General features: G+C 47.4%; 1 protein-coding gene across 5 annotated transcripts in view; it reads left to right on the top strand.

Moving 5' to 3' along the window:
* The first annotated feature begins 414 nt into the window (after positions 1 to 414).
* Positions 415 to 24,809, top strand: part of myot (myotilin) — a 175,882-nt gene continuing 151,487 nt past the window's right edge. For 2 of the 5 annotated variants that reach the window (XM_038795777.1, XM_038795773.1), the window contains exons 1-2: positions 415 to 607; positions 19,762 to 19,836. In XM_038795777.1, coding sequence (XP_038651705.1) covers positions 19,810 to 19,836 — 27 coding nt within the window. In that variant the 5' untranslated portion in view covers positions 415 to 607; positions 19,762 to 19,809. Of the gene's footprint in view, positions 608 to 7,502; positions 7,522 to 19,005; positions 19,269 to 19,761; positions 19,837 to 24,809 lie in introns of those variants that run through there. The other 3 variants (XM_038795776.1, XM_038795774.1, XM_038795775.1) reach the window with 3 other exon arrangements.

The following is a 24,809-nucleotide window of genomic DNA, read 5'->3' as shown; positions in this document are numbered from 1 at the left end:
GAGCTAGCCTGGTCTAGATAGTTAGCTTTAGTTTACTTAGAGTAGTAGAGAGACAACCTACAGCCAGCTATGTGTTTTGTTGTTAGAGTTCAATAAATCTTTTATTGAACCAATGCCTTCATTTGGTGTATACTTGATCAGTTAATTGCAACGTGTGCAATCCGTGTTACCCCAGGGTGAACAACACGACATCCTTCATTTCATACATATTGTGGATTAGGTAAGGGAACCCCAATGTGTCATTGTGCAGACGGCCTGGAGGCTCAGTTTTAATGCCTCTCTTATTTTTCGTAATTCTTGACTAAGTGAGTAAGGAACTGCTGGTCCGCGGCCAAGAAACCTGAGATGGGCCTGAGATCACTTCCTAGTTTTATTCTTTAGAAACATACATGACGTGCACTAGCTGGAGGATCACTCTGTAGGTTTCTGAACTTCATGCTATCCAGTGGACTGTAACCTTCTCTCTTCCTGTCGAATTGTTGGTTCGAATTTGGTCAAATTTGAATGTTGGCTATATTCTAGGCATTGTGAAAACAAGCTTCCACCGCACAGGAAACCAAAACACAGAAATTGACGATTTCAACAAACCCTTGTTTACGACTTGCTGGTAAGAAAGAATCATATACTATATTTACAAAAAATGAGATTATGTCAGAATATTTATGAATTCTATAATTTGGGAAATGTGTAATTACTCCACAAACTGATGAAACGATGTGACTGTGCAGAAAGATTTATTTGCAGAATGCATCAGTAAAAATTCATTCAGACTAGAATTCAAGTTTTATATTCATACTGGGAAGCACAGTAGCACAGTGGGTAGCACAGTTGCTTCAGAGCTCCCGCGTCCCGGTTCGATTCCCGGCTTGGGTCACTGTCTGCGCGGAGTCTGCACGTTCTACCTGTGTCTGCGTGGGTTTCCTCCGGGTGTTCAGGTTTCCTCCCGCGGTCCAAAGATGTGCAGGTTAGGTAGATTGTCCAAGCTAAATTGTCCTTAGTGTCCAAAAAGGTTAGGTGGGGTTACTGGGTTCCGGGAATAGAGTGGAGATATGGGCTTAAGTAGGGTTTTCTTTCCCAGGGTCGGTGCAGACTCGATGGGCCAAATGGCCTCCTTCTGCACTGTAAAGTCTATGGTTCTAACTCCAATTGTATGGCCCAAGAATGCGCTTTGATCTTTCACAAATCCACTTTTAGCCAAATCTAATTGATTACAGCACTGGAGGAGGACAGATTCCAGCAGCAACATGTGTCAGCAGTCAGGAGAGACCCTCCAGATCAAGGTCAGGTGGCCGCAGACCAGGATCAAGGCCAGAGCTGCACCAGCCAGATGGAGCACGAAAGTGACAATGAAGGGCCTGTTCTGTGCTGTACTGTTCTATGTTCTATGTTCTATATCCCAGAGTATACCGCAATCGGATCTCCTTCATGGAGCTCTCAGATAGCTTCTCCAGTGGAGAGGCTCACAAAGAGGAGGTATGACCTGTGGACATGGCCCCATGGTCACCAGCTCCCTGTGGCTGTCAAGGTGACATCAGCCCTGAACCTCTTTGCCTCAGGGTCCTTCCAGGGGTTCACCGGGAATCTCCGCGGAATCTCGCAGGCATCCATCCATAAGTGCACTTGAAGGTCACGAGCCCACTATATGCAAGGGCTGGTGTATACATCCTCTTCGATCAGATCCAGGCCAGACAGGATGAGAGATCAACAGGGTTCAGGTAGCGGGTCTACTACAGGTGCAGGGGGCAATAGACTATATCCATGTGGCTATTCACGCCCCATGAAACCAGGAAGTCCCCTTTGTAAACAGTAAGCGGTTCCACACCCTAAATGCGACCACCAGGTGCGGGCCATGCATGTGTGTACCCATTTTCCAGGGAATATGCATGGCAGCTTCATGCTAGGGCAGTCGCAGACCTCATGACTTTTTGAGGGATACCCCAGGCTACAGCGATGGCTCCGTGGCAACATGGAATATCCCCTAAGGGAGTGGTTGATGACAACAACGTGGAGCCTACAGACCTCAGTGGAAGGCAGATGTAGCAAGGCACACAGTGCAACATGCTCAGTAATCAAGCGGCAAATCAAACTGTTAAAGATGAATGTCCACTGCCTTGACAGGTCCAGAGGAGCCCTGCAGTATAAGACCTCAGAGAGTCTTCCACATTTTTGTGTGCTGCGCTCTCCACAATCCCGGGGGAAGAGCTGTCAGATGATGGCCTGGAGGAGCGGCACATGGCTTCGGACAAGGAGGGTGCTGAGGAACAGCCTGTTGAGAAGGCGGGGGCAAGGATGCGCATGGGCAGGAGGGTTAGAGATGTCTTTATTGCCTCCCTGTTCATGAGGATGACTAGTTCGGCGGACAACTGGATGCCACCCACCAGGACATGGTCACCTCTCTGCAGCTAGGGGATGAAGATAACCGATCACTCGCTAATCATGGAACTGGGGATTGGGAATCCTGATGTCCAGTCAATGCAGGAGGGTGATGATGACTCGCAGTGACAAACAGTCTGTGATGCTCCTCGACTATTGCATATGTCTGACTCCTGTCTGTCTGATGCCAGCACGCTGACTCACTGCCTCATGTCTAAGCGAGGTGAAGCACTGTATTCTTCTATCGTTTTGCCCTACAGGGGGATTAGGAGCAAGAGTTTAGGGTTCTCTGCATCATAACAGAGTCATGTCACTGTAATTGAAACAGTTTTAATGAGAAGACTTCATCATTTGGAAGGTATTGAGGCCCAGTGAGAATAACTATATCCCAATCTCAAAATTGCGCAAGTGACAGTGTCCCCGAGCTACTAATGCCTAACTTCACCCATGCCCCCTAAATTCCTTAACCTTGCGAACCCTCCCACTACATCTCAGTGTGTCCACAGAGTAGACATTAGATGTTGAGACAGCCAGCTGTCTTCTATGCCCTTATGCCTGAGATGCCCTTGGTGGCCGCCCTCTGGAGGGTCGAGACCTAAAGGGTCCCCCAGCCTACCTTTGAGTGGCACTGGTGTGGTTGTGCCACCCTGTTCTGCCTGCTGCATCTGAGATACGCCGGTCTCTGAAAGGGTCGATTCAGATTAGCTGGTCACTGCCAAACTCTCCTGGGTGGAAAGGGCTGCGCACCACTGATCCTTCTCCTTCTGGGTGCTCGTGGGCCCCTGGGTCACTCCATGGGATAGAGGGAGTGAGATCCAAAAGCCCTGTTGTCCTCTGGTGCTAGCACTCATGGAAGCCCACCAGTGTCTACACCATGCACGGTAGCATAGTGGTTAGCATAATTGCTTCACAGCTCTAGGGTCCCAGGTTCGATTGTCGGCTGGGTCACTGTCTGAGTGGAGTCTGCACATTCTCCCCGTGTGTGCGTGGGTTTCCTCCGGGTGCTCCGATTTCCTCCCACAGTCCAAAGATGTGCAGGTTAGGTGGATTGGCCATGCTAAATTGCCTTTAATGTCCAAAATTTCCCTTAGTGTTGGTTGAGTGGGGTTACTGGGTTACGGGGATAGGGTGGTGCGGGCTTGGGTAGGGTGCTTTTTCCAAGAGCCGGTGCAGACTCGATGGGCTGAATGGCCTCCTTCTGCACTGTAAATTCTACGAAATCTATGCAGTTGAAACCTCAGCCATGGTCCTCTGGGACTGAGCCATGTCTTGGCCATCTCCCACCATGGATCTGGCTTCAAGCCCCAGGCTTTCAAAAGCAGACACCACCCTTGTGGTGTTAGCCTGGTGCCACTCATCGCTGGCAACATCACCTATGGCAGAAGGCTTTGGGACTTTTCCATTTGGCCTTGCAGTCGCAGGAGTGTCACTGACACCCTCTCCTGCTGTTCTTGGCTTTGCGTTTGTATCTCATGCAGGAGAAGGGAAGAACATGTCCTGAGGCATGGCACCTGGCTGGGGCACAGCAGAGCCCTGGAATCCAGCACACCTCCGACTGTCCGATCCCTGGGGCATTCCTGCCTCCACCTGATGTGCGTCGGAAACCGTGTGGTGCTCACCAAATAGTGACCCAGAAGCCTGCCTGGTAAGAGTGCCCACCGAGGTGTGTATCTGCGCTGGTGGAGGGTGCAGGTGATAGCCGCGATGCATCTTCTGTGTCCTCCTCTGAAATCTCCTCAGAGGTCATGTCGAGGGTTGGAGGTGGGACCCTGCTGGTGGATGGGGCAGGCTCCTCGGGTGATTTTCCTGGTAGTGCATGGCAAGGCAAAGTTTGGGGACACACAGAACTTTGGTGAGTCTGGGCAGCTGGTGTGGATGCTCCTGACCTTTCTCTCATAGGCCCACCTCGCTCTCCACACAGCCATGCTCCGGCACCTCCTTTGAGCTCCTGGGCTTACTCCTCAAATGGAGACAAGATCCTCATCTCTGCCATCCCATCGCCTGGTCTTCACTCACTCTTGGTGGTTGTGAGCAAGCTTATCCTGCAGGGAGACAAATGGGGATAATGTTAGCAGGCGACCTGCTGAGTGAGATGGTGATGATGCCTGGTATGTGTGGGCACAGCATGTGAGCAGGGATGAATTGTGAGGAAGGGAGTTCCAGGGATATGAGGAAGCTTGTGGGAGGTCAGTTAGGTGGATTGGCCATGATCAATGGCAAGGTTACGGGGGTAGGGCAGGGTCTTGGGCCAAGGTAGAATGCTGTTTCAGCGCAGACTCAATGGGCTGAATGGCCTCATTCTGCACTGTTGGGGTTCTAGGGATTCGATGGCCCTGTTAGGTGGCAGCATGTGGGGTCCAACTAGAGTGTGGAGGGGTGACTGCAAAGTGGAGAGGCGACAGGAAGCACTTATCCTCACGCAGTGAAGTAAGACATTAATGTTTTTATAGCATTGCACCCCCATCCACTTATGGAGGGTGCTGGCACTCCCCAGTGAGACCATCATCTCCCAGGTGAGGTTCATCACTTGCTGGAGGGGCTCCTGCCAGTCTGAGGGTAGACAGTTGCCTGTCACTCCTCCACAGCATGCAACATTCCTATGAGGGCCCCCTCGGTGAATCGTGGAGCTGGCTCCTTGGCTGCCATCCTCCTGGTTTGACTGTGAACAAGTGCTGTGGAGCTGTTTAAATGCAGCGCCCCCTTGATTAACGTGTTCAGTTGACACTGTGGATAGGCGAATCAGACAGTTTGTGACACATGCGTGCCATTTTTTTAAGGTGAGGAAAACACATTTTCGGAGTGCCTAAAAACTGGGGTCTGAATCGCACCACTGGGGCCGGCAGGATGCACGCCGGTTTTCACGCCAAATCTGACACTTAGAAAATTTTTTGAAAAATTCCATCCAATGGTTTTGGTCTTTTTAATATTTTTGGCCACCCAGTACTGGATGTTGAGCAAGTAGTGTGACAGTTACAAGGCAGTAGAGGTCAGGTAGAGCTAGGAGTTGTCAATGTACATGTGCAATCTGACCACAGAATATGGATGCTAAGAAGGCTACATTTGCTTCTCCCTCCACAGATGCTGCCCGGCTTGCAGAGTTAATCCAATATTTTCTATCTTCAGATTTCTGGCATCCGCAGTATTTTGCTTTTATTTACCAAAATTCATATCTCTATTCCCTGAATAGACTTAGAAAATTAAGGCTATACAAATATGCTTAGAGGTGGTATGATTGAGGCTTTTAAAATTATAAAGGAATTAGATGTGATTGAATTGAATATTCAAATGTGGAAACTGAGAGTAGGACCAGCCAATAAATCACATTAGATGTCAGGAAAAGACACCTGAGGGTTATGGTGAATACAGGTACATTACAATCATTTGAGAAACGATTTGGTAAAGTCTTGGCCATGATGGTAGCCAACCATGATTTTAAGCTGTTTGTTTTATTGTTTTATGGCAACGGAGACTAAATTACAAAAGGTGTTGCTGATATTGGCCAGTTTTCGTTTTTACACTGCTGGTTAGTATTATTAGTTGAGGAGAGCTGCATGTGTTTATAATCTAATGGATGAGCTGTGCATGTCTTTTGTTGCCTTTCTCTATAATCACAATAAGGCAACCCTTTCATGGGCCAGGTCGTACCTTAACCCACCAGCCCCTAATAGAAAATTGCACAAAAATGCCAACGTTTCTATTTCGTCACAATAAGATTATAAGGAATGTTTCTCCTTGCAAAATAATTGTTTATTTTGGAAAATCATGATCTTACCTCATATTCTACTTAATACAGGTTTAATGATGCAAAAGAGAGACATCTCACAGGGGCGCTCAATAACATTAACATACTTCTGGTTTGATAAGATATCTAGTCCGATTTAAATATGCACTTAAAATTAATGACAGTTGTACCAATAATTTGCCTCCTTAATGCTTCTAGCTTGCATTTGTCAGCTTTGGTACTGTGTATTTACAACTGAAAGCCTAATTATATTAGCATCCCTGGGATGCTTTACCTGGAAACCCCCCTTCCTGCTGTAGTGACAGACATGAAACATGCTGGTGGGGGTAGGAAATGGCTCCTACCTGGGCCCTTAGGTGGCTCAATTGGCTGCCCGGTGGGCAACTGCATCACTGAGGCTCAGATTCCCGCCACTGGTGATATGCCATAATGATGGGAAGACACACTACTTCCCTTCTGACAGCTTCCCTCACCATATTGCTGGCTCTCCCATTTCCTGTTTCCAAAGGACTGGGAAAATTCAGTCTTATGCTGAAAATTCTCAGGTGGGAAATTGTCCCTATTGCATGTTTTCTGGGGAAGTAGTTAAGACCATAAGACCATAAGACATAGGAGTGGAAGTAAGGCCATTCGGCCCATCGAGTCCACTCCGCCATTCAATCATGGCTGATGGGCATTTCAACTCCACCTACCAGCATTCTCCCCGTAGCCCTTAATTCCTCGCGACATCAAGAATTTATCTATCTCTGCCTTGAAGCCATTTAGCGTCCCGGCCTCCACTGCACTCCGCGGCAATGAATTCCACAGGCCCACCACTCTCTGGCTGAAGAAATGTCTCCGCATTTCTGTTCTGAATTTACCCCCTCTAATTCTAAGGCTGTGCCCACGGGTCCTTGTCTCCTCGCCTAACGGAAACAGTTTCTTTGCGTTCACCCTTTCTAAGCCATGTATTATCTTGTAAGTTTCTATTAGATCTCCCCTTAACCTTCTAAACTCCAATGAATACAATCCCAGGATCCTCAGCCGTTCATCATATGTTAGACCCGCCATTCCAGGGATCATCCGTGTGAATCTCCGCTGGACACGCTCCAGTGCCAGTATGTCCTTCCTGAGATGTGGGGCCCAAAACTGGACACAGTACTCCAAATGGGGCCTAACCAGAGCTTTATAAAGGCTCAGTAGCACATCGCTGCTTTTATATTCCAACCCTCTTGAGATAAATGACAACATTGCATTCGCTTTCTTAAGTTAAGGGAACTAATATTGAGGTGTGATTCCCCATACCCTATTCCCTTTGAAACTGGCTGGATGGCCGCTTAAAACATCTTGACCTTCATGTTAATCAGGTGCCTGATGCTTGGTTTAACAACCAAATCGCAAATTCAACCAAAACTACCAACGGACAGGTATGTTTTTGATATTTTTACTGAATATGATTGCAGAAAAAGCAAGAGGGCTGTTAACATCTCATACTTGTCCCACTTCTGATTACCTCTCTCCCTCCTACCATCTACATGTGAGTTGGCTCCATGTCAGAACCAGATGGTTTTTCTAATGCCTTGGCAGGCAAGCTGCACAGTCACTATCTGAGCACACAGCTCTGTGGTATTATGCTAATGAAGCTCAATTTCCAGCGAATCTCAAGCGCTCTCCTTCAGTCTGGTGTTGCAGGCATGCCACCCTAGTTTTCGGCACAAGACCAATTAACCAAGTGCTTTTACATTTATTTGATATAAACAGCTGAGGAGCATTTGTTTTTTTAAAAATAATTTTTATTCACATTTTCACATTTTCACAAAAAAGAAAACAGTAACTGAAAATTCAAAGAACAAAAAGAACAAACCCCCCCCCCCATTTATACAAAAAAGAAGCAATAAATAAACGCCCGTTGTTAGCGAAGATTCAACCCAAAACAAAAACAAAAGCAACCCCCGGGTTGCTGCTGCTGCTGACCTTTTGATTTTACCGTTCTGCCAGGAGATCTAGGAATGGTTGCCATCTCCTGAAAAACCCCTGCACTGACCCCCTTAGGGCAAATTTCACCTTCTCCAATTTAATAAACCCCGCCATATTGTTGACCCAGGCCTCCATGCTTGGGGGCCTCGCATCCTTCCACTGAAGAAGAATCCTCCGCCGGGGCACTAGGGACGCAAAGGCCAGAACACCGGCCTCTTTCGCCTCCTGCATTCCCGGCTCCACTGCAACCCCAAATATTGCGAGTCCCCAGCCTGGATTGACCCTGGATCCTACCACCCTCGATACCGTCCTTGCTACACCCTTCCAAAACTCCCCCAGCGCTGGGCATGCCCAGAACATATGGACATGGTTTGCTGGAGCTGAGGAGCATTTGTAACAATCATACAGTGATTGTTGAATCGATGAGCCTTCTGGAGGTACTATTAAGTGTGGATGATTGGATAATGTTCATTGCCATCAGTGATGCATTGTCTTTGCGCAAGTGTCTGCGCATCAAAAATATCATAGCTAGAATTAAGAAAATGCCCAGCTCGTTTTTCTTAGTGAGTGCATCCTTGCCATTGCACCACTTTATAGAGGAAAGTTCCACATCTACAGTAATGTGCAATCAGTCACTTTCAAGGTTACAGCAGGGAAAGGTTCATCTGCAATTGTCCAGCTAACTTGGTTCAGGAACTACAAACCGCTGGGAGAATAATATTCCTAATTCTGTGCCCGTTTTCCCATTTCTAGATACCTAGATTCGCAAAGTTGCAGGTCTTTAACGCCACGTAGGTCCAGAGGTTCATGGCAGTCCTGTGAACTACGTTGAGGATCCGCCTGCCCTGGTGGAATAGTGAGGATGTTGCTGCAAGATGTAACATAAGAACTTAAGAAATAGGAACAGGAGGAGGCCATTTTCTCTCTTGAGCCTGTGCCACCATTCAATAAGACCATGGCTGATCTGATTGTGACCAAGCTTGATTCCTTCGTTCATCAAAAAAATCTGTCTAACTCAGCATTGAATATATTCAATGGACTAGCCTCTATGGCTCCCTGGGCTGGAGAATTCCAAACATTCACAACCCTCTGAATAAAGAAACTCCTCCTCATCTCGGTCCTAAGTGGCATCCCTCTTATTTTGAAATTTTGCCTTCTAGACTCTAGACTCCCCAACCAGGGGAAACATCTTACCCGTATCTACCCTGTCTATTCCTTTAAGTATTTTGTAGATTTCAACGAGATCACCTCTCATTCCTCAAATCTCGAGAGAATACAGGCTCGGCTTGCCCAATCCCTCTTCACAATTCCTCCATCCCCGGGACAAGTCTTTTTGTTGCACTCTCTCTATGGCAATAATATCTTTTCTGAGGTAAGGGGACCAAAACTGCACCCAGTACTCAAGGTGCGGTCTAACCAAGCTTCTATACAATTGAAGCAAGACTTCATTACTCCTGTAATCAAATCCTCTTGCGATAAAGGCTAAAATTCCATTAGTCTTCTTAATAGCTCGCTGCACCTGCATGTTAGCCTTCAATGACTTATGGACAAGGACACCCAAGTCCCTTTGTGCATCTACACTTCCTCATTTCTTACCATTTAGGAAATACTCTGCGGGTCTGTTCCTTCTACCAAAGTGGATTACCTCACATTTTTCCACATTATATTCATCTGCCATGTTCTTGCTCACTCACGACATTCTTACAACTCTCCCTCATCCAAATCATTGGTACATATTGTGATCAGCTGAGCCCCAAGTATTGATCCTTGCCGTACCTCGTCAGCCACAACCTGCCAACATGAGAATGACCTGTTTATTCCTACTCCCTTTTTTCTGCCTGTTAGCCAATCCTCAATCCATGACAGTGTGATGCCGCCTAGCACATGTACTTTTATTTTGCTAATTAATCTCCTATGGAGGACTTTATTAAAAGCCTTTTAAAAGTCCAAATATACTACATCCATCAATTTGTTTAGCAACAAAAACGTTCGTCAACCACAATTTCCCATTCATAAATCCATGCCAACTATGCCCAATCAGATCATGGTTGTAAAAGATTCCAGCATTTTCCCGACCACTGATTTAATGTTAACAGATCTAGGGTGGAATTAGTTACCTATCAGCCTTCAGGAACCATTCCAGAATGTATATAATTTTGGAAGATGATCATCAATGCATCCACTATCTCTATAGTAAGCTCTTTCAGTACTCTGGGAAGCATAATATCAGATCCCAGGGACTTATCAGCTTTCCATCATGAATAACCAGTGAAAGATAGCATTTATAGACTGTCAATGACCTAACTTCAAGTTTCAAGAAAGATTAAACAACTCATATGGTAATACTGTGGGCACGATACTCTGAGCCCCGCACCGGGTCGGAGAATCGCACAACTGCGCCACGCCGCCCTGATGCCGGCATGCAATTCTCCGAGCTGCGGAGAATCGGCGCCATTTGCACCGGCTACCTGGGCACCTTGGAACTGCCAGACTTACACCCTGACAGTGCCACCTAGGTCCAACCTAGCACTGCTAGTGCACTGTCAGCCTGGCAGGAGCACTGCCAGGGTGCCAGGCTGGAAGTGCCAAGGTGTCAAGTTGGCACTGTGCCTGTGCCAGGATCGGACCCGGGGGCACCCTGCCCATTTGTGGTGGAGCGCGGGAGACCCAAGGACACCTGGTAGGTGAATTGGGGCATTAGGAGAGATCCGAGGTTTCATCAGGGGCTCGTGAGATCTGGGCGTGATTTTAAAATGGCGCCTTGATCCCTTTCTGCACTGAGGAGGAGGAAAATGCTGCTAAGTGCAGTCGCGGGAGGGCGTTCCCCACCAAGGCACGAAAACAAGACAAAGTGCCGACAGATAGCGGGGCCGATCCCGGCGCTTTTAGCACTGGGAGCAACCTTGCTAATCCGTCCAGAATGGCACTCTGTTTTATTTTGGTTAGATCGCACCCTGGTTTATCTAATCCTGGGATATACAAGGTGTGGATGGGATATTTATATGGCTGGAGATATAAATAACAATAAAGCGATCCAAAGATGGAAACTACACCAGTGTCACATCTTTGTTCAAAGTTTTGGGGCGGGTTTCTGTGGCCTCTCAGCCGCATGATTCCCGGCAGTGGGAGGTGGCGCACCATTCACTGGTGGCGGGATTCTCCGTTCCCGCCGCTGTGAATGGGAATTCCCATTGAAGCCACCGCATGCGGCTGGGAAACCCACGAACGGGTGTGCGCTGAGAATCCCACCGCCAGCGATCGGCCAGAGAATTCCAGCCTTGGAAACAGCGAAGAAGGAAGAAAAGTAGACTGGCCAACTTCTATAAAATATGGAATGAACTGGTGGGAATCATCAAAGACAAATGCCTGGTGCCCTCTTACAATGACAAAACGCGAGTTAGCCACCCACACAAATGACAAAGAACAGGCTCCCGCTGAAAAGGGCGGAGAGGAGCTTCAGGTACTTGGGGGTTCAGGTGACCAGGAGCTGGGGGGCCTTGAGCTTAACCTCACAAGGCTGGTGGAGCAAATGGAGGAGGAGTTTAAGAGATGGGACATGCTGCCGCTGTCTTTGGCGGGTTGGGTGCAGTCAGTCAAAACGACGGTGCTTCCGAGGTTTCTGTTCCTGTTCCAGTGCCTCACCATCCTTATCCCGAAGGCCTTTTCCAGGTGGGTTAACAGGAGCATTACGGGATTTGTGTGGGCGCACAGGACCCCGAGGGTGAGAAGGGTGTTTCTGGAGCGGGGCAGGGATAGGGGGCGGCTGGCGCTGCCCAACCTCTGTGGGTATTATTGGGCTGCCAACGTAGCGATGGTGCGTAAGTGGGTAATGGACGGGGAGGGGGCAGCATGGAAGAGGATGGAGATGGCATCCTGTGTGGGCACGAGCCTGGAAGCGCTGGTAACGGTGCCGCTGCCACTCCCTCCAACAATGTATATCACGAGCCTGGTGGTGGCAGCTACCCTCAAGATTTGGGGGCAATGGAGGCAGCACAGGGGGGAGGTGGGGGCCTCGATGGGGTCCCCAATATGGGGGAACCACCGGTTTGTTCCAGAGAGAATTGATGGCGCGTTCCTGAGTTGGCACAGGGCAGGTGTCAGGAGGCTGGGGGACCTGTTCATAGACGGGAAGTTCGCGAGCCTGGGTGAGCTGGAAGGGAAGTTTGGGCTCCCCCTGGGGAACACCTTTAGGTACATGCAAGTAAGGGCGTTTGTCAGGCGGCAGGTAGCGGGGTTCCCTCTGCTGCCGCCGCGTGGGGTTCAGGACAGGGTGCTCTCGGGGGTGTGGGTTGGAGAGGGGAGGATCTCGGAAGCGTACCAGGTGATGCAGAAAGTAGACGAGGCCTCGGTGGAGGAGCTGAAAGGTAAATGGGAGGAGGAGCTGGGTGAGGAGATTGAGGAGGGGACGTGGGCGGATGCCCTGGAAAGGGTGAACTCCTCCTCTTCTTGTGCGAGGCTTAGCCTCACACAGTTTAAGGTGCTGCATAGGGCTCATATGACCGGGACAAGGATGAGCCATTTTTTTGGGAGTGAGGACAGGTGTATTAGGTGCTCTGGGGGCCCAGCAAACCATGCCCATATGTTCTGGGCATGCCCAGCGCTGGGGGAATTTTGGAAGGGTGTAGCAAGGACGGTGTCGAGGGTGGTAGGATCCAGGGTCAATCCAGGCTGGGGGCTCGCAATATTTGGGGTCTCTTTGTCTTTGTTTGGGGTTGAATCTTTGCCAACGACGGGTGTTTATTTATTGTTTCTCTTTTGTATATATGTTCTTAGAATTTTCTGTTACTGTTTTCTTTTTTGTGAAAATATGCAAATTTGAATAAAAATTATTTTAAAAAAAAACAAATGACAAAGAACATCTCATTCCCAGACAGTGTATCAACAACCTTTCTTTCCAAAGAACAGGGGCTGGTTTAGCTCACTGGGCTAAATCGCTGGCTTTTGAAGCAGACCAAGTAGGCTAGCAGCACGGTTCGATTATCGTCCCAGCCTCCCCGGACAGGTGCCGGAATGTGGCGACTAGGGGAATTTCACAGTAACTTCATTGAAGCCTACTCGTGACAATATGTGATTTTCATTTTCATTTCATTTTTCAATCCGACAGTGGAACAAGCTGTCAAAGAAAATGTCATAACCCCATCACTTGGAATCTTCCAGACTCATCTAATGATCATCTTAATTTATGAAATTTCCGCTATCATCAATATCATATAATGGGTCATGTCTGGGTCAGCTAACGTTCACCACATTCGTAAATGTTGGCTGAAATGTTACTCTGTGATGCAAACACAGCCATGTTCAGGAATAATCTGATTTGATATTCCTAGCTAGTTTAACCTCACATTTTATTTGTTTCTCCTTTTTATCAACTTTTTGGTGAACCGCTGGTTTATAAAATATTCCTCATCCTTAGACTTACTGCTATCCGTTGCAACATTATACGCCTCTTCTTTTAATCTCATATTATCCTTACTTTCCTTAGTAAACCACGGATGGATCTTTCTCGCTGAGTTTTTGGTTTTCAATGTATTTTTGTTGAACATTTTGAATTGTTTCTTTAAATGTTTTCTACTATTTATTTACCGCCATAACTTTCAGTCCATTTACCCAATCACCTTCAGTCAGCTTTCCTCTCACACCTATCTAATTAGCTTTATTTAAGTTAAGATTCTTGTTTGTGCTCTGAGTATATCTCTTTCAAACATAATGGGTGGAATTCTCCGCTCCCCACGCCGGGTGGGAGAATCGCGGGAGGGCCGGGCGACTCACGACATGGCGCCCCCCGCGATTCTCCCACCCCCCGCTCGGAAGAATCGCCCCTCGCCGTCCTTCACGGCGACTGCCGATTCTCCGGCCCGGATGGGCCGAGCGGCCTGCCGTTCCTGACCGGTTCACGACGGCGGCAACCACACCTGGTCGCTGCCGTCGCGAACATGGCGCCAAATGCTGGTTTGAGGCTTGTGGGGGGCGGAGAGGGGAGTGAGCACCACGGCCGTGCTCGGGAGGGGACTGGCCCGCGATCGGTGCCCACCGATCATCGGTCCGGCGTCTCAAAGCGACGCACTCTTTCCCCTCCGCCGCCCCGCAAGATCAAGCCGCCACGTCTTACGGGGCAGCAGAGGGGAAGACGGCAACCGCGCATGCGTGAGTTTGAGCCGTCAGCCATCGTGATGTCAGCCGCGCATGCGCACGTTGGACCGCCCAACCTGCGCATGCGCGGCTGACGTCACCTTAGGCGCCGCCGTCGCGTCATTCCCGGCGGCCGAGAGTTACGGAGCGCCGCTCCTAGCCCCCAGGTGGGGGTGAATAAGGTGAGAGGAGCGGCCTCCGAGGCCGTCGTGAAACTCGGCCGAGTTCACGACGGCCTTCCCGATTTATCGCGGGAGCGGAGAATTCCGCTCAATGTAGAAGTCAATTGTATTATGATCACTATTTCCCAGTGGGTCTTTGACTATGACATACTAATTAACCCAGCCTTATTGCACAATACTAGATCTAAAATAGTTTTTTCCCTAGTTGGTTCTGCAACGTTTTTCTTGAGGAAACTGTCATAAAAGTATTCAACAAACTCATCTTCCAGACCACCTTTGCCAATTTGATTGGCCCCGTCTATATGAAGATTAAAGTTCCCCAGAACCTTTACCTTTTTTACAAAGCTCCAATGATTCTTGTTTAATACTATATTTTGTTAAGAGTGACCTTTGGCCAATGTTAATTGCTTAGACTTGCAAAACAAAATATTTTAATTTCTAGCACCTAGGAGAAAGACAGGTAGACAGAGGAGTTGAAAAAAAGTAGGGTTGACTGACGCAGTAAAAAACAAACAGACAAGCAAGCAGACATTATCCCTTTACTCATTTTAGCATGATGTTTTCACAGTAAACCAACCTTGTTTTCAAGGGAGGATATGGAGGAGAGGAGGCGGAGGGGTTGTGGCTTTGCACTATCTGTCCTTGAGGAAAGTGAGTTCAACGGAGAAGCGAATGGAGGGCTACAGGCACAATGAGAGTAGGTCAAAAGCAAGTGTGAGGGCAGGAGATATGTTTGGAGGTAGTAGTTAAAAGGGAAAAACACAGGGAATGTTACATAGAACATACAGTGCAGAAGGAGGCCATTTGGCCCATCGAGTCTGCACCGACCCACTTAAGCCCTTACTCCCACCCTATCCCCGTGACCCAATAACCCCTCCTAACCTTTTTTTTTTGGTCACTATGGGCAATTTATCATGGCCAATCCACCTAACCTGCACGTCTTTGGACCGTGGGGGGAAACCAGAGCACTCGGAGGAAACCCACGCAGACACAGGGAGAACGTGCAGACTCCGCACAGACAGTGACTCAGTGGGGAATCAAACCTGGGACCCTGGCGTTGTGAAGCCACAGTGCTAGCCACTTGTGCTACTGTGCTGTCCACGTGTGCCTGTGCTTACGTGTTAAGAAGCAGAAGGGATTGTGGGCACAATGGTAGTGAGGAGATGGGTGAAGCAGATTAATGAGGGAGATAGCAGGAGAACTGCTGAGAGCTGCATTTTCCCCAAATACCTTCCCCTTAAAAAGCTTGCAGCTGTTGGTGACTCCTTTCCCTGTCATGCTACATTTTATAGCTAACCAATTCCAACCTAAAAAGGAAAGAAACAAGAAAATTGCAAAGAGACAAACAGCAGAGGGCAAAAATAATAACATGGAGAGTTAAATGAGAGAGGTGGAGTGAACAAAAGGACAGAAGTATAAGTAGAGAGTGACAGGTAAGAAAGTGATCATAGCCTCCAATTTATCATGTGATCACCACATGAGATCAGCAGGTATCTGTTTGACATGCAGTTATCAGACTTGGGTTCTTGGTGTTGTAAGCAGAAAATGGAGAAGCGAGCAATTCGGGGTTATCTTCTGAGGTGGAAGTTTAAAAACATGACAAAAGATAAATTTCCCTCACCAACAATTAATCTGAAACTAACTTGGGGATATTTACGATTGAGCTTTTTGACCTCACAGGGACAGAGAAATAGTTGCACCTTAGCAACAGAATATTACTTTGTATAGTCATCTAACATCACTGTTGCTGTAAAGCTGAACACCATCTGACTTACCAAGAGCAATCCCACAGGCGACATTTGATAAATATAGCTGTGTTGAAATTGAGAAGTAGTCCATAAAGGATTAAATATTATATAAAACACACAGTTGCGCATGACATGAGTAAGATGTCTTTTTTTGGGGGGATGTTCTTGATATTTGTTTGTTGCAAATTAACCTGCCTTCTGTAGAGAGAGAAAAGAAAAAAAAGCTGGATCACAGAGTGATAAACCCCTTGCAGTTCCTTCAGTCGCAGTATAGATTGTGGTTAATGGTCAGTCAATATTCTCTCTGGTTCACATCCAACAGAACGATGCGCGAGACCATTGCAGCTGTTATAAATATCTGTTTCACTCCTTGGCAAACCAAGAGACAAGTTACAGCCAAATATCAAAGAAAGCGTTTGGAGAAACTGTTCTCTTGTTTATCAAAAAGTATCCCAGAGCTTTTTTCTATAACTTGCACAATCCAGTTTAGGATTACACCATAATTCATTTTGATTTCAAGAAACGCTTTGGAATTATAATTCCTGGATATAATTTTATTATCAGAAACTTTAACCCTATTAAAGGTCCTAAATTTAATATGATTGATTGAAGCATAAATATAGAACAAGGGCCTAGAGGGCTGGATTGCCACTAACTAAAGGTATCAGAAATAATCATGATAAATGAGTTCTTTCAGCTTCAGTCTTGCTAGAGTTGAAATGCCAGATTTTCAATGATTGCCAAACATTTAACAAGCTGAACTGTATCTTGTAAACATCAGCTTTGTGCTCTTATTTGCTGAATATGGATCAAATCAAAGACAGTGAAATAAAAATAAAAATCGCTTATTGTCACAAGTAAGCTTCAAATGAATTGGGATTCTCCGGTTCCCCAGCCGCATGTTTCTTGGAAGTGCGCTGTTCACTGGCGGTGGGATACTCTACTCCCGCTGCTTGTCAATGGGATTTCCCACCGAAGCCACCCCACTCCGCCGGGAAACCCATGGGCGGGTGGTGCGCTGCCAGTGGGAAAAGAAAATCCCAACGGCCAGAGAATTCTGGCCAGTGTGACAAAAATAGGTATTTTTGTTTATGAGGTCAATATCATTGGTTTAGTTTCTTTCACAATGGTATCTTCATAGTTAAAACTAGACACAGCGGAAGGAATGAATCCTTTGTGGCTAATAACTGTCAACACCCAGATCCACAAATTCTGCCGCTGTAAGTAGTTGTTTTGACTAAATGGTTTGGTCATAGTTGAAATGTTTAAGTAGTCATGCTTTACAATTCCAACCCATTGGCACATAAGCATTTGTTGACTCAGTATTAGAAACGGCTATCAATCTATTGAGAGATACATATAAAAAAAATATTTTTCTTGCCTTATAACTGTGAATAATTTTGAATGATATTTCCTCAGCTGATTTTCTCCCAGAGAGCAGTTTGTCTAAAGCTAACAGAGGCTCAGTCTCTGTTATCTGTACGTAAGAAGCACGGGTGTCAAGATGATTTCACAATGGGAAATTGTTTTTATTGTTTCAACTTTTGCCAGTATACTACCAGGAAGGAATGCTATTGATTTACCTGGTTAAGGTTAATAGATTTGTCTGCTGGTTATTAACCTGAACCGTGGTTTAAGAGCGTGTTCACTCTTACGTCGATATGGGGATTTTGCAATGGTGCCTGATGTATTTCAGTAAGCCAAGTATGGAGGCATGGGCTCTCTGTTTAGAAGCAAAGGCTAGTTTTTATGAAAAACAAGGGGAAATTTCCCCAGTGAAACTAACCCCAAGGAGAATATGTTGCTCAAAAATCCCAAACAAGTAATGCAATGCTTCTAAACCTCTGCAGGCTACTGATCAAATTATTACCGTGCATGATCTGCTAATCATTTGCTGTAGTTGCACTATGAGTAATAAATAACAAGCCAAAAAAAAGCCCATTGGATATTGTTTCATAGACGCGCAGGTTTATATGTGGCAACATACAAATAACATGCAGTACTCTGGAGTATGACTAATCCCAGTTTAGCAAAGTGAACTCTAAGGTCCATGAAACATTAGAAAAGGTTAATGGTAGCTGTGACTCACTTATACACACATATTGTTGATAATTAACCTGATAGATGCAACAATATGTAAATAAAACACAAAACATCCAATTACCAGAGGTACAATTCATTCAATTTAACATAAAACTGTTTTGCCTAGAATTTAAAATGGGAAGCAAGTGATAAAATCATCAGAAATTACCCAGTTTTAGTGAGGTTTGGAATTTTTCAGCACAATTTTTATCCTTGTGCTAAAATTAACTAACATTTTTGTTTTGATTTCTATTTTGCCCTTTGCTCACACATCCAAAAATCCCATTGAATTAAACTGGCATCAAGTTACAAATGCTGTGCTCTCGGATACATAGGGTCAAATTCTGTCCTTTTCACAGGAGTTATGATCACATTTACTGAAGGCTAGCACTAGCATACAGCATGTGTGACGCAAGTAGAATGATTTACATTCTGTGCTTTGTAGTATTATAGGTACAAGCTTGAAAAGAAACTGGTTGAAACATGGTATGAAAAAGATTTTAGAAAATAGCTATCTGCTACATATAATGAAGGTTATTATTATTAAGTATTTGTATGAAGCAATAATTGCCTAAAGATTCAAATTTTACACTTCACTGGCTATATACTGTTTCAAAATGATTTATTAGACATCCTGATAACAACAGAACACTCTCTCAAATATAGATCTGGAAATTCAAATCCAGCCTGAAGTGATATTTGAACTCCACTGCTACGACAGGGAGAGGAGTGGTTGGAGACACATACCTTGGCCAACCGCTGAATGCAATAGAGGAGGAGCAACAGTAAAAGGCAAGCTCTCTGCCTTGTACTAACATGGTGCAGTACATAGAACAGCACTGAAAGTGGCAGTACCATTGGGAACATTTGCCGTTTTAATTGTACAGCTAATGTTGGATTTACAACAGTAAAACGTTAGCAAGCAAAGCTAAACAATTTAGTAAGTGATCATTATCAAGCTTGTTACTGGATGTGTTGTCTTTTGATACATGATGGCTCACGGAGGCAGCGCCTTGGAGTACCGAACCTGTGTTATTATGGACTGAAGAAATGCAGGTTAGATTCCTCCTTCCCCAAGCCACGCGGCTGAATTCCAGTTTTAGCTGCATCAATGGGGATAGGCCTGAATTCTGCTCAATAATCTCCAAGGGGAAATGAATAGAACTGGAGGCAACGTTACCTCGTACAGGCAAATGCTTCGTCGCTCACCCACTCTCTCAGGAATTACAGGACCAGCATCAGCTCTAGATGGTGAAATACAAAATGGTTTTTGACCTTGCAAAACAAAGTACCCAGCTTAGCCATACAGAAAATCTTTTTAAAGCATTGCAGAAAATAGAAAGATGCAATATTATTTGACCAAGCTTTTGTGTCCATCATCAAAATTGACAGGATATAGATTAACTGAAAGTGAGAACTATTTTCCAAGGCCAAACTACCTCTGATAAAACAGATTTTTCACTTTCAATCTTTTTGACAATCCATGTTCAATTATGTGGGAGCGGCAAATAATTCTGTAAAGTTATAACCTGATTTAATTGTATTCCAGAGGGGCTGTTGATACCAGTTCAGCAAAAGAAGCCGACTATTAAGATTCATGTACTACGGAAAGCATCATGCTACAGTAAGTATGGAAAACTGGAAGCTGTTATTGTATAATTGGTTACGATTTTCTTTTCAAACCTGGAGTCAAGGCTATGGTGCCAATGTGATTATTCCCAATAGAGTCAAACTTGAGGTCATTCCAAACTCTGCTGACCATGTTCTTGCACCAAAGCCCCATTCACCGACCTCTCTATGCTCACCCATCTACAATGGCTCCCGGTTACGCAGCGCCTCGATTAAAAAAATTCTCACCATCTTTTCAATTCCCTCCAAGGCCTCCTACAACAATGACAGAAAATACAGGACAATCACAGCAGGTCTCAGATTTCTACAGTTGTGTAAGAGAGTGCATGGAGCAGTGAGGCTGGATAGCGGGTCAACAATAGGTAGAGATTGACAAATATGTCATGGACAAAAAGACAAAGGGAATGTGAGTGGTGGAGATAATGATTGAGAAGGTTGCCGATGGTGCACATTGAAAGATCAGAATGTGTTAATGGCAGAACAAAGGTAAACAGTATGTCAAAGGACAACCTGGAACAGGGAACACATGGCCGGGGGAGTCGGGCGGGTGGGGGGAGATGAGGCATTGTTCCTCCAGTTTGCACTGAGCTTCACTGGAACATTGTAGCCAAGGATGGACATATGGATATGAGAACAAGATGGTGAGTTGAAATGGCAAGCGACAGGGAGGTCTGGGTCCTGCTTGCAAACAGATCGAAGATGTTGTGCAAAGCGGTGACTCCGTCTGCGTTTAGTCTCTCCAATGTAGAGTAGTCCACATTGGGAGCAATAGACCAGATTGAAGGAGGTGCATGGGAAGTGCTTCCTTGCCTGAAAGGAGTGTTTAGGCCCTTGGATGGTGAGCAGAGAAGAGGTAAAGGGGCAAGTGTTACACCTTCTGCGATTGCATGGGAAGTTGCCGTGGGAGGAGGGTGTTTTTTTTTATATAGATGTTTTTAATTGGATTTTTGCACAGAGTATATTTTGCTGATCTGTACTATATATATGTAAGTGGGCAATCATTTGTGCCGGCGAGGCACTTCCGGAGGGCACTCCTTGAGTGTGTCTGGTGCCGGTATTGCCCCTCGCTTCTCCCGGCCGGATTTTGCCGCCGCTGTCTTCTAGTGCACACTGCCTCTTCAGCCGGCCCTCCCGTCTTCCGCCTGAAATCTCCTTTTTCTCTGTTCCTGTGGAGTCAGATTTGTTAACGTTTCCCTGCCCCCCCCCCCCCCCCCCCACACCCCCCACCTACCTCCCTGGCTCTCCTCTATTGTTCCCTGTCTCTTCCCTCTTCCCCCCCCCCCCCCGGTTTGCCTTTCCTTCCTCTTTGACTGAGTTGTTTTTCCCCCCTCTCCCGGTCTATCTCTCCCTCACATGCTTTGGCTGCTTTCCCCTGGTTCCTGGCTACCTGGCTATTCTCCTGCTTGTATGTTGGCCACAAACAAGTCCCGGAACAATTAGGTGAATGGCTCCCACGTTCTGTGGAAGACGTCTTCTGACCCTCGGATGGCGAATTTAATTTTCTCCATTGGGAGAGATTCCGAGACGTCGGACAGCCAGTCTGCAGCTTTGGGTGATGGTGCTGACCGCCAGCTGAACAGGATTCTGCGGCGGGCGATCAAGGAGGCAAAGGCAAGGGAGTCCACCCTCCTCCCCAGGAATAGATCTGGCTGGTTCGAAACCCCGAAGACCGCCACTATCGGGCATGGCTCCACCCTCACACCCACCACTTTGGACATATCCTCGAAGAAGGCTGTCCAGTACTCCACAAGTCTGGGGCAAGACCAGAACATGTGGGCGTGGTTGGCCGAGCCTCCTTGGCACTGTTCACATCTATCCTCCACCTCCGGGAAGAACCTATTCATATGGGTTCTTGTTAAGTGGGCTGTATGTACCACTTTTAGCTTCGTCAGGCTGAGGTGGAGTTGACCCTATGCAGTGCTTCGCTCCAGAGTCCCCACCCTATCTCGATCCCCAGGTCCTCCTCCCATTTCCTTCTTGTTGCGTTCAGTACAGTGTCGGCCTCTTCTACCAGTCAGTCGTACATGTCGCTACAGTTTCCTCTCTCTAATATGCTTGTGTCCAGTAACTCTTCCAGTAATGTCTGTCATGGCGATTGTGGGTAAGTCCTTGTCTCCTTCCGTAGGAAGTTTCTGAGCTGCAGGTACCTTAGCTCGTTCCCCCTGGCCAGCTGGAATTTCTCCGTCAGTTCGTCCAGTGTCGCGACTCTGCCGTCGGTGTATGTCAGTGTCCCTCCGTCCTGTCTCCACCTTTTGAAGGTGGTGTCAGTCAGTGCTGCTGTGAATCTATGGTTGTTACAAATGGGAGCTTTGTCCGACATTTTGGTCAGGCCAAACTGCTGCCGTAGCTGGTTCCAGGATTGGAGGGTGGCTATCACCACTGGGCTGCTGGAATGTTTTTTGGGTGGGGATGGGAGTGCCGCTGTGGCGAGGGCCCGGAGGGGTGTCCCCTTACAGGAGGCCTCTTCCGTGCGCACCCACTCGGCTTCTGGCTCCTTGATCCATCCCCTTATTCACTCGGCAGTCGCCGCCCAGTGGTAGAATTGTAGGTTTGGGAGGGCTAGCCCTCCCCTTGATTTTGTTTTTTGTAGGACCTTCTTTGTGATCCTAGCATTCTCCCCCCCCCCCCCCCCCCCCCCCCCCCGCTCCCTCCCTTCTCATACGAACGCCATGATTAGTTTGTCTAATGCCTTGAAAAAGGCCTTGGAGACGTAGATCCGGATGGCTCTGAATAGGAAGAGGTACCTGGGCAGCACCTTCATTTTGATCGTCTGGACTTTCCCCGCGAGGGAAAGTGGGAGTGTGTTCCATCTTTGCAGGTCCTTTTTCACTTCCTCCATCAGACTGGTGAGGTTCCATTTGTGGATCCCTTTCCAGTCGTGGGCTATTTGGATCCCCAGGTAGCGGAATTTGAGTCGGGCTTGTTTAAACGGCAGTCCCGTTATTGCTGCCCCCCCTATTTGTGGGTGTACCGGGAAGATCTCGCTTTTGCTCATGTTGAGTTTCTAGACCGATAAGGCGCCAAACTCTTTCAGGAGTGTGATGATTCCGTCCATGCTGCTTTGTGGGTCCGAGATGTAGAGGAGTAGGTCATCTGCATAGAGTGAGACTCTGTGCTCTCTGGCGCCCCTTCGGATCCCCCTCCAACTTTTTGCTGCTCTGAGCGCGATTGCTAGTGGCTTGATCACTAGGGCGAACAGCAGCGGGGACAGTGAACATCATTGTCTGGTGCCCCTGTGCAGCTGGAAGTATCGGGAGTTGGTATTGTTTGTTTGTAAACCCGCCATGGGAGCGTTGTATAGGAGTTTTACCCAAGCGGTGAATCCTGTTCCAAGCCCGTCCTGTTCCAGGTACGTTCCAGTACCTCTATGAGGTATTTCCATTCTGTGTCTAGGGAGACGATCACCTCTGGTGTTCTCTCCCCGGAGGGGGTCATTATCACGTTCAGCAGGCGCCTGATGTTGGAGGTAACCTGTCTACCTTTGACAAAGCCCGTCTGGTCTTCTGCGACCACCTCTGGCATGCAGTCTTCTAGCCTTTTGGCTAGAATCTTGGCCAGTATTTTAGCATCTGCGTTCAGCTGTGAGATGGGTCTGTATGACCCACATTCCGTTGGGTCTTTATATTTCTTAGGTATCAACGAGATTGAGGCCTGTGCTACCATGGGTGGCAGTCTGCCCCTGGCTAGCGAGTCTGTGAACATCTCCCGCAGGTGTGGGGCCTGTGCTGTCGCGAATTCTTTGTAGAAGTCCGCCGGGAATCCGTCCAGTCCCGGTGCCTTCCCCGCCTGCATGGAACTTATGCTGTCCATGATCTCTCCCAGTGCTAGTGGTACTTCCAGGCCCGTTTTCTGCCCTCCCCCACGACTGGTATGTCAAGTCCATCAAGGAACCGTTTCATCCCGGACTTCCCCATTGGAGGCTCTGGGGTGTACAGCCCTTGGTAAAAGGACCCGAATGCCTTATTGATCTTTTCTGGCTCAGTTTGTAATGTCCCTCTAGTATCCCTAATTTGTGCAATTTCTCTGGTGGCTGCCTGCTTTCTCAGCTGGTGTGCCAACAGGCGGCTGGCTTTGTCTCCGTGTTCGTACAGGGTCCCGCGTGCCTGGCAGAGTTGAAGCACTGCTTTCCTGGTGGAGAGCAGGTCAAAGTTCCTTTGTACCTCTTTCCTCTCCGCCAGGAGCTCTACGGTCGGGGCCTCGAAATATTTACGGTCAACTTCCAGTATGAAGTCGACCAGCTGCTGCCTATCCGCCCTTTCCTCCCTATCTCTTTGCGCTTTGAAAGCGATGATTTCCCCTCTTAGTACGGCCTTTAGTGCTTCCCAGAACATGGAAGGTGAGACCTCCCCTTTCTGATTGTACTCCGTGTATTCTGCTATGGCTTGCGATATCTTTTCGTTGAAGGCCTTGTCAGCTAATAGGGCAACGTCCAACCTCCATGTGGGGCGCTGGGCCCTGCCCGTTTCCTGCCTCACGTCCATGTAGTGTGAAGAATGGTCTGATATTACAATTGCGGAGTATTCCACTTTGTCTATCCCCGGAAGCACCGTTTTCCCCACAGAAGTCAATTCTGGTGTATACGTTGTGTACTGGGGAGAAGAAGGAAAACACCTCCCCAGGGTGGGTGAACCTCCAGGGATCCACCGCTCCCATCTGTTCCATAAAGTGACCGAGTTCTCGTGCCATGTTTGAGGTTTGATCTGTCAGTCGTTGGATCCTGTACACAGTTGAAGTCCCCCCACCATGATTAGCCGGTGCGTCGCTATGTCAGAGATTTTTGCCATGATCTTCTTGATGAAGCTCATGTCGTCCCAGTTGGGAGCGTACACGTTAACTAGTACTACTGGTGCCCCGTCCAGGGTCCCGCTAACCATGACGTACCATCCCCCTGGGTCCGTAACCATCTTTGTCGCCCTAAACATCATCCATTTGCTGATCAGTATTGCCATCCCCCTGGCCCTCGTCCCA

Source organism: Scyliorhinus canicula, chromosome 4, assembly GCF_902713615.1.
Source record: "Scyliorhinus canicula chromosome 4, sScyCan1.1, whole genome shotgun sequence".
Classification (NCBI taxonomy): domain Eukaryota; kingdom Metazoa; phylum Chordata; class Chondrichthyes; order Carcharhiniformes; family Scyliorhinidae; genus Scyliorhinus; species Scyliorhinus canicula.
Note: the sequence above shows the minus strand (reverse complement) of the source record. Positions and strands in the feature narration are given on the sequence as shown.